The sequence below is a fragment of the Corythoichthys intestinalis genome, unplaced genomic scaffold (assembly GCF_030265065.1).
Source record: "Corythoichthys intestinalis isolate RoL2023-P3 unplaced genomic scaffold, ASM3026506v1 HiC_scaffold_23, whole genome shotgun sequence".
Classification (NCBI taxonomy): domain Eukaryota; kingdom Metazoa; phylum Chordata; class Actinopteri; order Syngnathiformes; family Syngnathidae; genus Corythoichthys; species Corythoichthys intestinalis.
In genome coordinates this window covers 783,404-798,843 of record NW_026651592.1, presented here as the reverse complement: position 1 = coordinate 798,843, position 15,440 = coordinate 783,404, and the positions used below count along the sequence as shown (strand labels likewise).

The window sequence follows — 15,440 nt, the reverse complement described above, 5'->3', positions numbered from 1 at the left end:
TAATTAATCTCGTGCCAAAATCTGAGAAAATAATATAATCGGTCAAATAATTAAATAACATCTGGTTCAATGTAAAAATTGGAGATGTGACCGAAAATTCTGCGCCGAAAACTGTCGGCCGCTACAAATGCATTATCGGTTTTGGTTTCGAAGACCAAAAGTTTACCACAAAATAGTGTGAAGAACCTTAGGGCCCAAATACACCAGATGCATGATCGTTCCATTTCCGATCCGGCTCAATGTTGAGTGCGTGCCACGCAGTAGGTCAAAACCAGGAAAAAATCATACCGGCTACGCACGGCTGCGGTCCGCCAACTCCGTTCCCTCGTGAGCGCTCACGTGATCGCGCGCTATAATGTGCCATTTAAAAAAAACGAAAAACACACAGAGTCTATACTCATCAGAGAAGCAGAGAGAGAGCACATTTTTTCTTTGCATATTGATATTTTAGTTATGTCTGTCTCTTAATTCCAGATTGACTGCATCATGTTGAGATCAGGGCTCCGTGTGTTGGGGGTAGGGGGGCAGGGCCCTATTATGCCCTTGGTTGTGTCGGTGGGTTTATATCTTTGTGCATAGACATGTGCCGGTTTATTTATTTTGCAAATTGTATTTATTTTTCAAATATAACACAAAAGGAAAAAAAGCTAATTATGAAATGAGATAATTAGTCAACTAATGGAAAAACAATTGGCGATTAGTCGACTATCAAAATAATTGTTTGTGGAAGTCCAAGTTACGATTTATAGTGGCTAACAGCCAACATACACGACAGTTTTGATTTCGAATACTTGCTGACTTTTCTCCGCGAAATGCGGCCATGCCATCAGATCACCGCTCACTAATGGATGACACCGAGTTAAGGTGGCAGCCAGAGTGTCTGCCGACACCAAGCTGACGGGCGGCATTCGCTCGTCTCGCTGTAACCGAAGCCCTAGCGACAAGAGTGGCCTCCTCAATAATTCAGCTGATGGGGGTAGGGGGCGGGGGCGACTTTTAAGGCCCGGTGAAAAGCGCGGGAATCGGAGCATGTCTGCTAATTCGCAGACCTTGACTGAGGGTGTAAGACTTGAGATGAAATCAATGGGCGGTGGTGGAGGGAATGGAGAGTGAATTTCCCTAATGGCAGGACAATTACAAGGGCTGTTTAGCTTGACCCCCGTTCCCCGAGATGAGGACAAGAGGCCGGGGCTCGGCTCAGCGGGCCATGTCGGCGGGACCCGATAGTTGGCGCTTCCTCTGGGATTGTGTCGACGGAGCGTGTCTTTCTGGCTAATGATGTCAGGACGGGAAGCTCTCACCTTGGTGCTGTCCCACTCCTGGGTCTTGATCTGCGTTCGGAGCAGTTCGTAGGACGGCTCCACCGTGTCCGTGTTTGGCTTGCGGTAGCCGGGGATGACGTTGTACAGCTGGAAGCCGAAGGTCACCAGCCAACTGTGGACGTCTGCAAAAATACCAAAGACGACAGAATTTTTAAAAATTGGTGAAGATTAAAAAATATGAATCAAGACATTTTTTCTTGGAATAAGTCATTTTCATTCATTGGCAGCGATAGATGTCCGATCCGTTTGAACTGGGAGGGCCAGTCAGCAATCAAACAATCTGCCAATGATTTAATCTCAGATAATCATCACAATTTATTGATAAATGAATGCGATTAATCTCGAGATGTGACTGAAAATTCTGCCGAAAATAGCTAAAATTGCGTTTTCGGTTTTAGGTAAAACGAGCGAAAGTTTACCGCCGAAAAGTGTGAAGAACAAAAGTCCCCTTGTGATGACGTAATCAAAACAAGGTGAGAAGCAGTGTTGTTTTTGGCAGACCTTTTAATTTTCGTCTTAGTCTCACTGCTTTTGACAAAATACTTACTACTTTTAGTCATACTTTAGTCATTTCAAAATGTGTTTGTCTACGTCTAGTTTTTGCTGACGAAAACTCAGACTGATTTCGTCTTATTTTAGTCAACGTTTACTCAATGATTTCGTCTGTAAAATTCAAGTTTTCTTAAAAAAAAAAAAAAAAAGATTAAAATCATTGACAGACGAGCACATGTTGTAGCGTCTACATGGAAATCACCAACGTGGTGATAATACAATGATCCTTCGTTTTTCACGGTTAATCGGGACCAGAACCCGTCGCGATAAGGGAAAAACCGCCAAGTAGTGCCCCCCACCCCAAAAAAAAAAAAAAAAAAAAAAAAAAAAAAAATTTTTTTTTTTTCTTGTGTTCAATGTATTTATTCAGATTAGCACTGGAAAAAGACAGAGGTTTCACTTATTTTCTCCCCTTTCTCATCCGTGTTTGAATGCCATCTTCATTAATATATGGCGGAAAACACAGACAAGACTGAAAAGGCAGTTTATGCTCTTGCACTCCTCTTTAAAAGAAACTGCTGTATTTTAAGCCAAAACAACTGTTGTGTTTGATCGGACAATATGTCCATATGCTGCCATAGCAGATTCATGGCGCATGAAGCCCCCAAACTATTTTTAGTTTGTCCGTTTTACCCTGAAAACCCCTGTTCACAGACACCGCGCAACCGCTTTTGTTTCAACCCAGCCATAAAACGAAGGTAATTAATTATATTTATTTTTCAAATGTCGGTCGTGTTTAGCTTTAGAATCATTAATTGATGTCTCATAATTCGTTTAAAAAAAACAAAGACTTAAAATTATTCACTCACAAATTTTAAACTTTTAAACAAATTATGACACCATGAAAAAAATGGCGTCTGTAAAAAAGTCACGGATATCTACCTCATATCTATCACTTAAAATTTCTCCGATATGTTAGATGACAAATAATCAATCCAAACAAAGAGAAAAAAAAAAAACTTTTAAAAGGGTAAATATATGAAAAAGAAAATCTCCAACACTCCTTGATGTCTGCGATTTCGGCATTGCATCCCTTGTTAAATTACAATGTTTCACCCATAAAATCCGGCTGTGGCCATTCACAGCTGTGTCTTGACACTCAGTGATACATGCTACATAGAGTTTTTGGATCGAAACAAGGTAAGTACGCGATATTATCTCGTTAAAGTCATGGCATCTGTAATTCTGCTCTTGCGTGCTCTCACCTCCAGTTAGGGTTTTGCTGTTTAAAAAACTTTTGTTAAAAAAAAAAAAAAAAAAAAAAAAAAAAAAAAAAGCCCTCCTGTTCAAAATGTTTCTTCCCCCGGAAAATTGAGATTTTAAGCTTTCCAATGATGTATCACACATGTATAAAGGACAATTTTGAAATTTGGCCAAATTGGGGGTCTCAGAGCGGAACTTCAAGTCATCTGAGTGTCTTCCGCCATATGAAAATCTATAAATGTTTGGGTGGTTTTAGTTAAAGCAGACACTGTTTTTACATCTGTGTGATTTTGATAACGATCAGATCACATTTGATGGTGATTTTATTAGGGCTGTCAAACGATTAAAATTTTTTAATCAAGTTAATTACAGCTTAAAAATTAATTAATCGTAGTTAATCGCAATTCAAACCATCTCTAAAATATGCCATATTTTTCTGTAAATTATTGTTGGAATGGAAAGATAAGACACAAGACGGATATATACATTCAACATACGGTACATACAGTGGGGAGAACAAGTATTTGATATCAAATACTTGTTCTCCCCACTGTAAGCACTGTATTTTGTTTATTACAACAATAAATCAACAAGATGGCATTAACATGATTAACATTCTCTTAAAGCGATCCATGGATAGAAAGACTTGTAGTTCTTAAAAGATAAATGTTAGTACAAGTTATAGAAATTTTATATTAAAACCCAGTAACACTTTGTAATAACTATCCGTTTTACTAGTTAATAGATCATTAGTAAACTGTTGATAAATGATTTATTGTTGATTTGTGAAGTATTTGTTAACAGTTTGTTAAGCATTTACAGGGTGTTCTTAACCTAATACACAGTTTGTGTAGAAACGTTTCAAGTTTTTGTGTGTAACGTTTGGCATTTCTATCTTTTCTGGTTAAGAAATGCCTTCAGATCCCTTCAAAAGAAAAGCCATTTCGGTATGGCATTTTGCAGGCAGCGCTCATGTTGCACATTTATGAAAATCTGCCATAGAACCAACAAATATTCGTACTTTTCTTTCTATATTTAACCAATAAAACTTCTGACCTTCAACATAAATTGTATATAGTTTTATTAAGATCCATCAACTAGCATGGGCATTTAGAATGGGGTCAACCATATTGGAACACCCTGTAAATGCTTAACAAACTGTTAACAAATACTTCACAAATCAACAATAAATCATTTATCAACAGTTTACTAATGATCTATTAACTAGTAAAACGGATAGTTATTATGAAGTGTTACCTAAAACCCCTCTAAATGTTTTCGTTTTATTAAAATTTGTTAAATTTTCAATCAAAAAATAAACTAGTAGCTCGCCATTGTTGATGTCAATAATTACACCATACTCACTCACGGTACTAACCCATAAAATCAGTTGGACCCAAACGCCAGCAGAGGGCGCCAAACACCAAAAAACAAGTAACAAGCGGACATTACACTGTACTGTTATTTTAGTCTGTTTGAGCGGGGCATGTGCGTTAATTGCGTCAAATATTTTAACGTGAATAATTTAAAAAATTAATTACTGCCCGTTAACGCTATAATTTTGACAGCCCTAGATTTTATGCAAAAATGCGAGATTCATACCACTGTAGCTATTGTGGCCAATGACAGTAAATGAGTTCATCTTGATTAATTGTCACAGTTTATCAATTAATTTAAGTCAGACATGTCCAAAGTCCGGCCCGGGGGCCAAATGCGACCCTTGGTCAAATTTCATCCGGCCCCCAGCCTCTGTCATAAAATCAATAACGTCTGGCCCGCACACTTAATAAATTGGTCAGCAGTACTGCTACCAGCATATGAAGTAGCACACTAAATGCTGCTCCTCATTTACCCACTAAAAGGCAGCAGCACTCTCAGCAAAATTACCCCGTGTGACCCTTTACTCCCGATTTTCTAAAGTGGCGACAATCGACAAAAAAAAAAAGAAAGTTGACTGCGACGGCTGACGATTCAAGGATCGGTGGAAATTGGACTATTTCTTCACTAACATACGCAAGAACTGTGTCGCCTCATTTGCAAAGAGACAGTTGCTGTTTTTAAAGAGTTCAATGAGAGGTGATATTACCAAACAAGACACGCTGACATGTATGACAAGATTACAGGGAAGATGCGTAGCGAGAAATTGAAGCAACTTGAAGCTAGTTTAATTTTATTGCGCCAGTATTTCGCAAGAGCCTGAGAGTCGAAAGAGAACGCCACAAAGGCTAGTTGCGACACTGTTAACCCTTGAAAAAAAAAAAAAATAAAGCAAATGAGACAAATGGAATGCCTTGCTAAAAATTTGCTTCAATATATTGTTCTACGTAAAGGACGTCAGCTAAGGTCGGCCCCCCACATTTTTACCACACCAAATCTGCCCCCCCCCTTGCAAAAAGTTTGGACAGCCTTGATTTAAGTCATTCATGACTTTTTTGTTTACTAGTACTGAAAAAAATATCACGCATTTTTATCTTACTATCTCACCAATTAAAGTTAATACATAAATCTGGAAAAGGCATTAAAGGTAGGTTAATTTGGCTCTACAAAGTATGCGTGTAATCATGTGTCACTATACATTACTGGCATAGATGAAAAAGGATGAACTATTTGTTGTAAATACATAATAATCTTCAGACCAATTAGGTGAAATTTGATCATTTCCCTCGGCAGGCGTAATGAATTCTCACAGCACCGTGTTCGGGATTCACCGTCCTTGAAAATGTTTTGATGAAAGCGTGTTATTCACACCTGGGAACAGTTTTGAAAAGTGAATAAAATGCACAAAATGTCATCTTTAAACTCGCTTACGCTTTTGGTCTTGGTCTGGCGGTGCATTTGTTTACAAAAGCAGACAAGCTGTGTCCTCCAGACGTCTGGATTGACTCACTCTCACAGGTGCCGCTCAGTGGGGGGCGAGGGGCTTTGCCGAAGGCAAACGACGCCTGAGCTAGTCTGTTGCGTCGATAATTATAATATGTTGTTATTTGGGAGCAGCTGAGACTTGGGGAATATTCTGCATTCTAATGAGATATGAGAGAGGCATCTGGGGTTGGCACCATAATGGGACTCCTCAAATAGCAGCAGACACCCCGTCGCGTATTTTGAGGTGCAACTGTCATGTGCCGCCATTTACGGAAAACATAGCATGAGTTCTGTAGAGTGGAGGTTGAGCACAAATTGGAACAAATACCTTTACAGTACCAACTAACAAAGTACTCGTTTTTAACTCATTGGCTATGATGACAAAAGTTGTCCAGTCAATCTGAACTGGGAGAGTTGGCTGTGATAATGTGTTTCAAGTAAGCAGTCAATGTTGCTCGCACAGTACTTTTTTCATCTAAATATACAGTCATTTTTGGACAAAAAAACCACACTAATAAACTTTACAACATTGTTCTTTTCGTTAACGATGACGGAAATATTCAACGAGCTAAAAGCGTGTCTCAGATGGATTTTCATCATTTTAAGTCACTATGTCCATCTTAAAATTGTTTTAAATCTGTTATTCACAAAATTACTTGTTTTTTGACGGTACTTACACTGCAAATTTATAACATCTTAACCCTTAAAGACCTGAAACCTGAAGCAATTATCAGAGAATCCCAAAATTTGAAAAATAAGGTCCTAATGAAACTTATTTCAAAAAGAATATTTGTAATAAGCGCTCTAATAGCTACAGTGGGGCAAATAAGTATTTAGTCAACCACTAATTGTGCAAGTTCTCCCACTTGAAAATATCAGAGAGGCCTGTAATTGTCAACATGGGCAAACCTCAACCATGAGAGACAGAATGTGGAAAAAAATAAAACAGAAAATCACACTGTTTGATTTTTAAAGAATTTACTTGCAAATCATGGTGGAAAAAAAGTATTTGGTCTATACCAAAAATTCATCTCAATACTTTGTTATGTACCCTTTGTTGGCAATAACGGAGGCCAAACATTTTCTGTAACTTTTCATAACCTTTTCACACACTGTTGCTGGTATTTTGGCCCATTCCTCCATGCAGATCTTCTCTAGATCAGTGATGTTTTGGGGCTGTCGTTGTGCAACACGATGGTTGGTCAACTCCCTCCCCACCCCGTGGCGTCAAAAAGATAACAAGAACGGGGAGCAAAAATCCCAGAACCACACAGGGGGACCAGAGTGACAAAGGCTAGTATCAGTTACACAATGCACCGCCAGGGACTTAAATCCTGCACTGCCAGACGTGTCCCCCTGCTGAAGAAAGTACACGTCTGCGGTTCGCTAGAGAGCATTTGGATGATCCAGAAGAGGACTGGGAGAATGTGTTATGGTCAAATGAAACCAAAATAGAACTTTCTGGTAGAAACACAGGTTCTCTTGTTTGAAAGAAAAACAATACTGAATTGCACCATACCCACTGTGAAGCATGAGGGTGGGAATATCATGCTTTGGGGCTGTTTTTCTTCAAAGGGACCAGGACGACTGATCTGTGTAAAGGAAAGAATGAATGGGGCCATGTATCGAGAGATTTTGAGTAAAATTCTCCTTCCATCAGCAAGGACATTGTAGATGAGACGTGGCTGGGTCTTTCAGCATGACAATGATCCCAAACACACAGCCAGGACAACAAAGGAGTAGCTTCGTAAGAAGCATTTCAAGGTCCTGGAGTGGCCTAGCCAGTCTCCACGTCTCAACCCCATAGAAAATCTGCGGAGGGAGTTGAAAGTCCATGTTGCCCAACGACAGCCCCAAAACATCACTGCTCTAGAGGAGATCTGCATAGAGGAATGGGCCAAAATACCAGCAGCAGTGTGTGAAAAGCTTGTGAAGATTTACAGAAAACATTTGGCCTCCGTTATTGCCAACAAAGGGTACATATCAAAGTATTGAGATGAACTTTTGGTATTGACCAAATACTTATTTTCCACCATGATTTGCAAATAAATTCTTTAAAATTCAAACAATGTGATTTTCTGTTTTTTTTTTTTTTTTTTTCCTTATTCCGTCTCTCATGGTTGAGGTTTAACTAGGTTGACAATTACAGGCCTCTCTAATATTTTCAAGTGGGAGAACTTGCACAATTAGTGGTTGACTAAATACGTATTTGCCCCACTATATAACCCTACCTAAATCCCTTTTTTTTTCTTTTCTCATGGAACCTGCCGATGCGTGTGTTGACTTGCATCCATCATTTTGTTTTTCAAAAAGAAATGTCAAAATTCTGAATTACTCTCAAAATCATGACATTTTAGGTGTATCAAATGTGATACATTTGGCAATAAAAGGTTAATCAATTTTTCTTAAATCTAGTGAAAATTTTCCCAATCTTGTTTTGACTGATTAATGCGTCAGATTATTCCATTTACATGAAGTAAATATTACTATTTGTTCTTATTAAATCCGTACATCTAAAATTAGATAATTTCCCTCTCAAATCAACAAAAATGTGCATTCAAATAATGTTTTGAACAATATTTATTCTTGAATTATGAACATTTCTGACATTTCCAAGTGGTTTTAAAGACTAAATATATTAACTCTTTAACACCGGACGTGTCGGCGGCGACACATTTCCGCATATCATCTTTGAAGCCTCGTCACGCTGTAATTACTTCACCCACGTCCCGCTGGTTGGTCTCATTTGAAAGTGCGAAAGTTCAAGTCCACTACAGTTTTTACTTGAAGTCAATCGACCAAGTAAAACGGGAGGTAATCTTGACTTTTATAGTTTTATTACCCTCATGAATAAACATTAAAACGTTGCATGGACCATGTGTTTCTGTCCATATTTCCATCATTGTTTGTCCTTTTTTAAAGCTGAAAGCACCACGAGAAACTCCATACAGTGGGGCAAATAAGTATTTAGTCAACCACCAGTTGTGCAGGTACTCGTACTTGAAAAGCTTAGAGAGGCCTGTAATTGTCAATATGGTTAAACCTCAACCATGAGACAGAATGTGGAAAAAAAAAAAGAAACAGAAAATCACATTGCTGCTGAAGAAAGTACACGTCCAGACCTGTCTGCGGTTCGCTCGAGAGCATTTTGATGATCCAGAAGAGGACTGGGAGAATGTGTTATGGTCAGATGAAACCAAAATAGAACTTTTTGGTAGAAAGACAGGTTTTCGTGTTTGGAGGAGAAAGAATACTGAATTGCATCCGAAGAACACCATACCCACTGTGAAGCATGGGGGTGGAAACATCATGCTTTGGGGCTGTTTTTCTGCAAAGGGACCAGGACGACTGATCTGCGTAAAGGAAAGAATGAATGGGGCTATGTATCGAGAGACTTTGAGTGAAAATCTCCTTCCGTCAGCAAGGGCATTGAAGATGAGACGTGGCTGGGTCTTTTCAGCATGACAATGATCCCAAACACACAGCCAGGGCAACAAAGGAGTGGCTTCGTAAGAAGCATTTCAAGGTCCTGGAGTGGCTTAGCCAGTCTCCAGATCACAACCCCATATAAAATCTGCGGAGGGAGTTGAAAGTCCGCGTTGCCCAACGACAGCTCCAAAACATCACTGCTCTAGAGGAATGGGCCAAAATACCAGCAACCGTGTGTGAAAAGCTTGTGAAGAGTTACAGAAAACGTTTGGCCTCTGTTATTGCCAATAAAGGGTACAAAACAAAGTAGTGAGATGAACTTCTGGTATTGACCAAATACTTATTTTCCACTATGATTTGCAAATAAATTCTTTAAAAATCAAACAATGTGATTTTCTGCCCCCCCCCCCCCCCCCCCCCCACATTCTGTCTCTCATGGTTGAGGTTAACCCATATTGACAATTACAGGCCTCTCTAATATTTTCAAGTGGGAGAACTTGCACAATTAGTAGTTGACTAAATACATATTTGCTCCACTGTATCCCAGGAGCCATTTTGATGTCACGAGGGACGGATGTAATGTGAACATTTTTAATGAATTGCCGAGTGAGACGCTACCTAAGGAGAGGGAGTCGAGGTAGCGAGCAAAGAGAAGGACACTTCTCTCGGAGCAGCTTCCTACTTGAGTTTTGCAGGTTAGTTCACATAGTTGAATGTTATGCTAACATTGATGCAGGTTAGACCTAAAGTAGCAAAATTAATGGTGTGTTCCCCACTTCCAAAATAATGATGTCTTTTTACATTTCTAACAGTGGCTGCTGCAGACTGAAAAAAAAACAAACTTCTCATATATCTAATATCTAATGTGGGTGTGTGTGAGGGTTAAATCATCAGCCAATCAAATGTGCGTTTAAGAGGAAAAAATGGACCAGCACATTCAGCAAGTGAAAAGATGTACATGTAAATCTAAACATAATAAAAATAATTCACCTAATAATGGTAGGGTCAATTACAACAACTAAAACATATGGGAAGACAATATAAATAACTAGGGTTGTTCCGATCATGTTTTTTTTGCTCCCGATCCGATCCCGATTGTTTTAGTTTGAGTATCTGCCGATCCCGATATTTCCCAATCCGATTGCTTTTTCCCCCTCCTGATTTAATTCCAATCATTCCCGATAATTTTTCCCGATCATATACATTTTGGCAATGCATTAAGAAAAAAATGACTAAAACTCGGACGAATATATACATTCAACATACAGTACATAAGTACTGTATTTGTTTATTATGACAAGAAATCCTCAAAATGGCATTTACATTATTAACATTCTTTCTGTGAGAGGGATCCACGGATAGAAAGACTTGTAATTTTTAAAGGATAAATGTGACTTTGTATATTGTGACTAAATATTGCCATCTAGTGTATTTGTTGAGCTTTCAGTAAATGATACTGTAGCCATTTAACTCTTCTGGCCAAATGCATGATGGGAAGTGCAACCATGACTGTGCGTACTGGTACCGATTGATATATCTTCTCTGCGTTGGGAAATAACATAGGGTGTTAAGAAAAAGATCAATTACTACCTTTATTCCCCACATTGCTTCCCACGATATTTCTAATTGTAGGGAGAGGGATTGTAAGTCTTTAGCCAATTAAAAAAGGCTCCAAAGGCTGCCAAAATTCACTCTACTCATTTTACGCTGCCTTTTAGCTCTATATATATGTAAAACGGCGCCATTACAGATTGAACGCGACAATGCGTGAGTGGGTCGTGCAGCGCATGCGTTAATTGCGTTAAATATTTTAACGCGATAAATTTCTTTAAAAATGAATATCCGCCGTTAACGGGATACATTTGATAACCCTACCTTAAGCCTAAACTAAAGACTCTGGATGAGTGTAACATATTATGTCTGTAACGTTAAATACAATTAGAAAACGATTTAATCAAAAAATATATATATATTAAAAAAAGGCATGTCCGATATTTTTTCGCCGATTCCGATACTATGAAAATGACGTGATCGGACCGGATGCCGATCGATCGGGACATCTTATAAATAACCTATATAACTTAAGTCATTACATAACGCAAATAAGGTTGCTTCAAAGTTGGTACGGACAATTTGAGCATCCTGAAAAGTTGGTAGTGTTTTGTCCCAAACGTCCCGATGCAAACCTACGTCTTTGCTATACTGTGATGGCAGGTAGGAACTTAAAGTTGAAGGTTGAATGATGAAAAGAAGTAGAAGGACGAAACCACCCGTTTTTATCTCGGTTTTCGAAAAGAGGGCCAAACAACAAAATTACTCGACAATTTTCTGTGTGAAGTTTTTTTGGGCTTCTCAAGGGTTCCCCTTCATCGACATTGCCATATGTTTATGTTAAATGGGGGTGAAAAACCATAATATGTATGCTATCTTTACGGTGACATTCAAATCTTTTTAACTGTTCTCCAACTGCACTTTTTACCCTGCTTTTGACAGCACTTAAATATATATTTTTTTCATTTTCAAATAAGAATTTGTCTGAGAGAAGCTTGATAATTTAATGAAATGGATGGAAATGCCAGCACCATCAATCACAGCAGAAGCAGACCCTCCGCAGCCGTACATCAACACGTCTACTTAGCATTCTAAGCTCTAAATGGCGGTGAAGCAAACCTGCAAAAAGCACGTTTATTTCCCTCGGAATTTTTCATAGGCGAACTAAGATGACTTGTTATTTATGATCAGGAACGCTCGCTTTGAATAAACACAAAGAACATGGAAACGATTTGCCAGTGAGACACAGCTGAGGAAATTCAGGGTATCAGAGTGGAGTGTTGTGTCGTTTTTCTTCAAGCGAGTCAACGCCACGATGAGTGAACTTGCCGACTGTTTCAATAAATCCATTGTGCTGCCACTTCTACTCTCAGCTGCTTTTCAAAGCGCTGGCTGCCTCTTTGCCGAAAAGCAACAAACAGTGGTGTGCTCAGCATTGTTCTCTTTGAAGACACAAACCACAAGTCTATGTAGGAATCCCCTGCATCATCTTTTGTGCATTTTTTCCCGAATCAATTCAGCTGTGAGCCACTGACAGCGAATGTTCGTTCTCGCCACCCAGTCAAAATGAATTGGACGTCTAGCAACCGTCAATAGCAGTGAATAAGTTAAATACAAGGGCGTGGTTTTGCATAGAGACGGTACAGACATAACACTACCAACTTTTCGGGATGCTCAAATTATCCCCACCAACTTTTAAGCAATCTTATTTGCATTATATAATGAGTTCAGTTATATAATAAAACTGTATTGGCACGAATATAATTTATGTGCTTTTTTCATTGAAATAACTGAAAAAGAGGGGGTCGTCTTATATTCGTGGTCTAGAGATTATACCCATTCACGACGCTAGATGGCGCCAGATATCATTGAAGCGATGTTCTGTCATGACAGACATCAGCTACTCTCCCCATTTAGGACACTAGATGGCGCCAGGTATCATTGAAGCGATGTTCTGTTATGACAGATCTCAGCTACTCTAAGTTTAAACAGTTTGCATTATCTTATTGCAATGTTTTTCCTTATTCAGATTTGTTTCAAGACTAAAGTTACAGTTAGACTTCACTTCGGATGGTTAATTTTGTTGTTTTATCACAATATTTATTTACATTTTAAATTTTATTTTATATTTTATTTTAATTATTTTATATACCCACAAGGTTTATTCACTTTTCAAAAACCAGAAGCCATTCATTTATGAATGTGATTTCACTTTAGTTTACATTTTTAAATGTTCAACTATTAGGATTTGAATGAGGCAAAATAACATGCTTTTTCTCTCAAATATGTTGTTATAATCATTTGTTTCGGATGTAATGTAATTATTTTCTGTATAAAAAATAATTTGGTGTTCAAAAAGTCTTTTTTCAAACTTGAGCTTGAAAAAGAGGGGGTTGTCTTATAATCAGGGCCGTCTTATATCGGGGCCAATACGGTAATATTTATATAATCCTATAATAATAATAGTAAGGATGTAACGGTACGCGTATTTGTATTGAACCATTTCGGTACGTAGTGCTCGGTTCGGAACGGAGGCGTACCGAACGGGTTTCTGACGTAATGTAACCCTTACTTTTTGAGGTTGTGAGTCGATCGGGTTACAGTGTCTTTGTGTTGATTATATTTACTCCGTCTTCTCTACTATAATGAGGACACACACGGTAGGACAGTATAACCCAGAAACATCAACGGCACGACAACATGGCCGCCACGTGAACGCAGTGAAACGTGGGCGTTAAAGTCAATCAGCCAATGCACACCAGTCGCATGCGGCCGCGTGTTAGACGCGTCCCAGAAGCGGCTCAACAAGACGCACGCGAAAAGAACAGCAGAGTTTATTATTTGACGAAATAAGACACTCCTGTGTCAATACTACTACCGGTAGCTAGGATCGGGCAGACCGGAAGTCACTCGTGTGAAAATACGGTGGATCCGGTCGATTTTCAAACTAATATGAAATCGTAACCAACTTTTTGAGTCCACCAGATCTCTTGAGTGGTAGATCGGTGCACAGTTGACTCGTCTTTGTTGATTTACTGCTGTCTTCTCTGCTATAATAATAACCAACACGGCCCCATGTTCAATACAAAACCCTACTACCACAACAAAACAAGTCGGAACTAATATTCACATAGGAACTAAAGTAATACAACATAAAATATACAATATAAATGAATACTATATCACATTTGTAAAATCTAAACACATAATAAAATAAATAATAGCCCATTTAAACAAAATAAATTGAAATGAGCTACAACACATGTAATAAAATAATAAGAATAATACACAGATCCTGCTTACACAATTAAATTGATTAATTTCTGTGTGGCACTTTAACTTGAGAAAATCCACCAATAAAGCTTTTGAAAACCGTACATAAGAAAAAAAAAAAAAAGATTTATTGAGGCATTTCATTTGCAAAATACATGTAAGGTGGCGTGGCTCAGTGGTAGAGTAGTTGTCCCCCAACCCAGAGGTTGTGGGATCAAGTCTCCGCCCTAATGAACTCGTCTAAGTGTCCTTGAGCAAGACACTGAACCCCACATTGCTCCTGGTGCTGCATCACCAGTAGGTGGATGGCGAGATAGTATAAAGTGCTTTGAGCGCCTTGAAAGGTGGAAAAGTGCTATATAAGTATAACACCATTTACCATGTTAAACTCTTTGTCATTGGGATTGCTTTTCTCTTTAGCACAGGCCTTCTTTTTTCTTCTTTCAGAAAGAAAGCTGACTAATACGCGCGATCTGAAAGGCAAATTGTTGTTGGATTATCTTTAAATACCCGCTACTTTTTGAGCAGAATTCTAGCTTTGTATAGGCTATTGTTGAAAGCACAAAGGTGTGTAATAAACAACTAGCACATTTATATTTTGCATTTTGTTTTTTTTACTGTACCGAAAATGAACCGAACTGTGACCTCAAAACCGAGGTACGTACCGAACCGAGATTTTTGTGTACCGTTACACCCCTACTTCCTCTTGATTTTGGGGTATTTATGGGTCCCTTCCTGTTTATTTTGACTTACAGAAAAAGGACGTGACCTGGGAATCACCCTAATCAATAGGCAGTGGCTCAAACTCAACAGGAAATGACCTGTAAATGCCCCAAAACGAACAGCAAGTGACCTGTAAATGCCCTGAAAATCAGACAGAATAACTGTAAATGCTCTGGTTTCGAATGAACAAACGTTCTCAGTGTAAATGATTGGGCGTCGAGCACGATCAATGCAGCCTTTGTAGTTAACTGAGACATTTTTTTTTTTTTTTTTTTTTTTGTGACACCTTTTTAAAACGATATCTCGGTTCTTGGCAGGAGCATATCGATAACCTTTTGGGATACAAAGTATCACGATATATCACCATTTCGATATTTTGTCACACCCCTAATCACCATATTTGGACAATCTATCTAGAAATATGATGAATGCAAAAAGCTGAACTTGACTGTTACAAAAACCCATATTTATTTTTCAAGCTTAGTCATTTTTCTCCGAGTCTTGCAGCCTGAAAAGACATTTGCC

The 15,440-nt window shown here is 38.6% G+C and overlaps 1 protein-coding gene across 7 annotated transcripts in view; it reads right to left on the bottom strand.

The window, feature by feature from the left end:
• Positions 1-15,440, bottom strand: part of LOC130911193 (teneurin-4-like) — a 599,534-nt gene that overhangs the window by 22,903 nt on the left and 561,191 nt on the right. For all 7 annotated transcript variants that reach the window (XM_057828990.1, XM_057828991.1, XM_057828993.1 and 4 more), the window contains one exon: positions 1,302-1,444. In XM_057828990.1, coding sequence (XP_057684973.1) covers positions 1,302-1,444 — 143 coding nt within the window. The remainder of the gene's footprint in view (positions 1-1,301; positions 1,445-15,440) is intronic.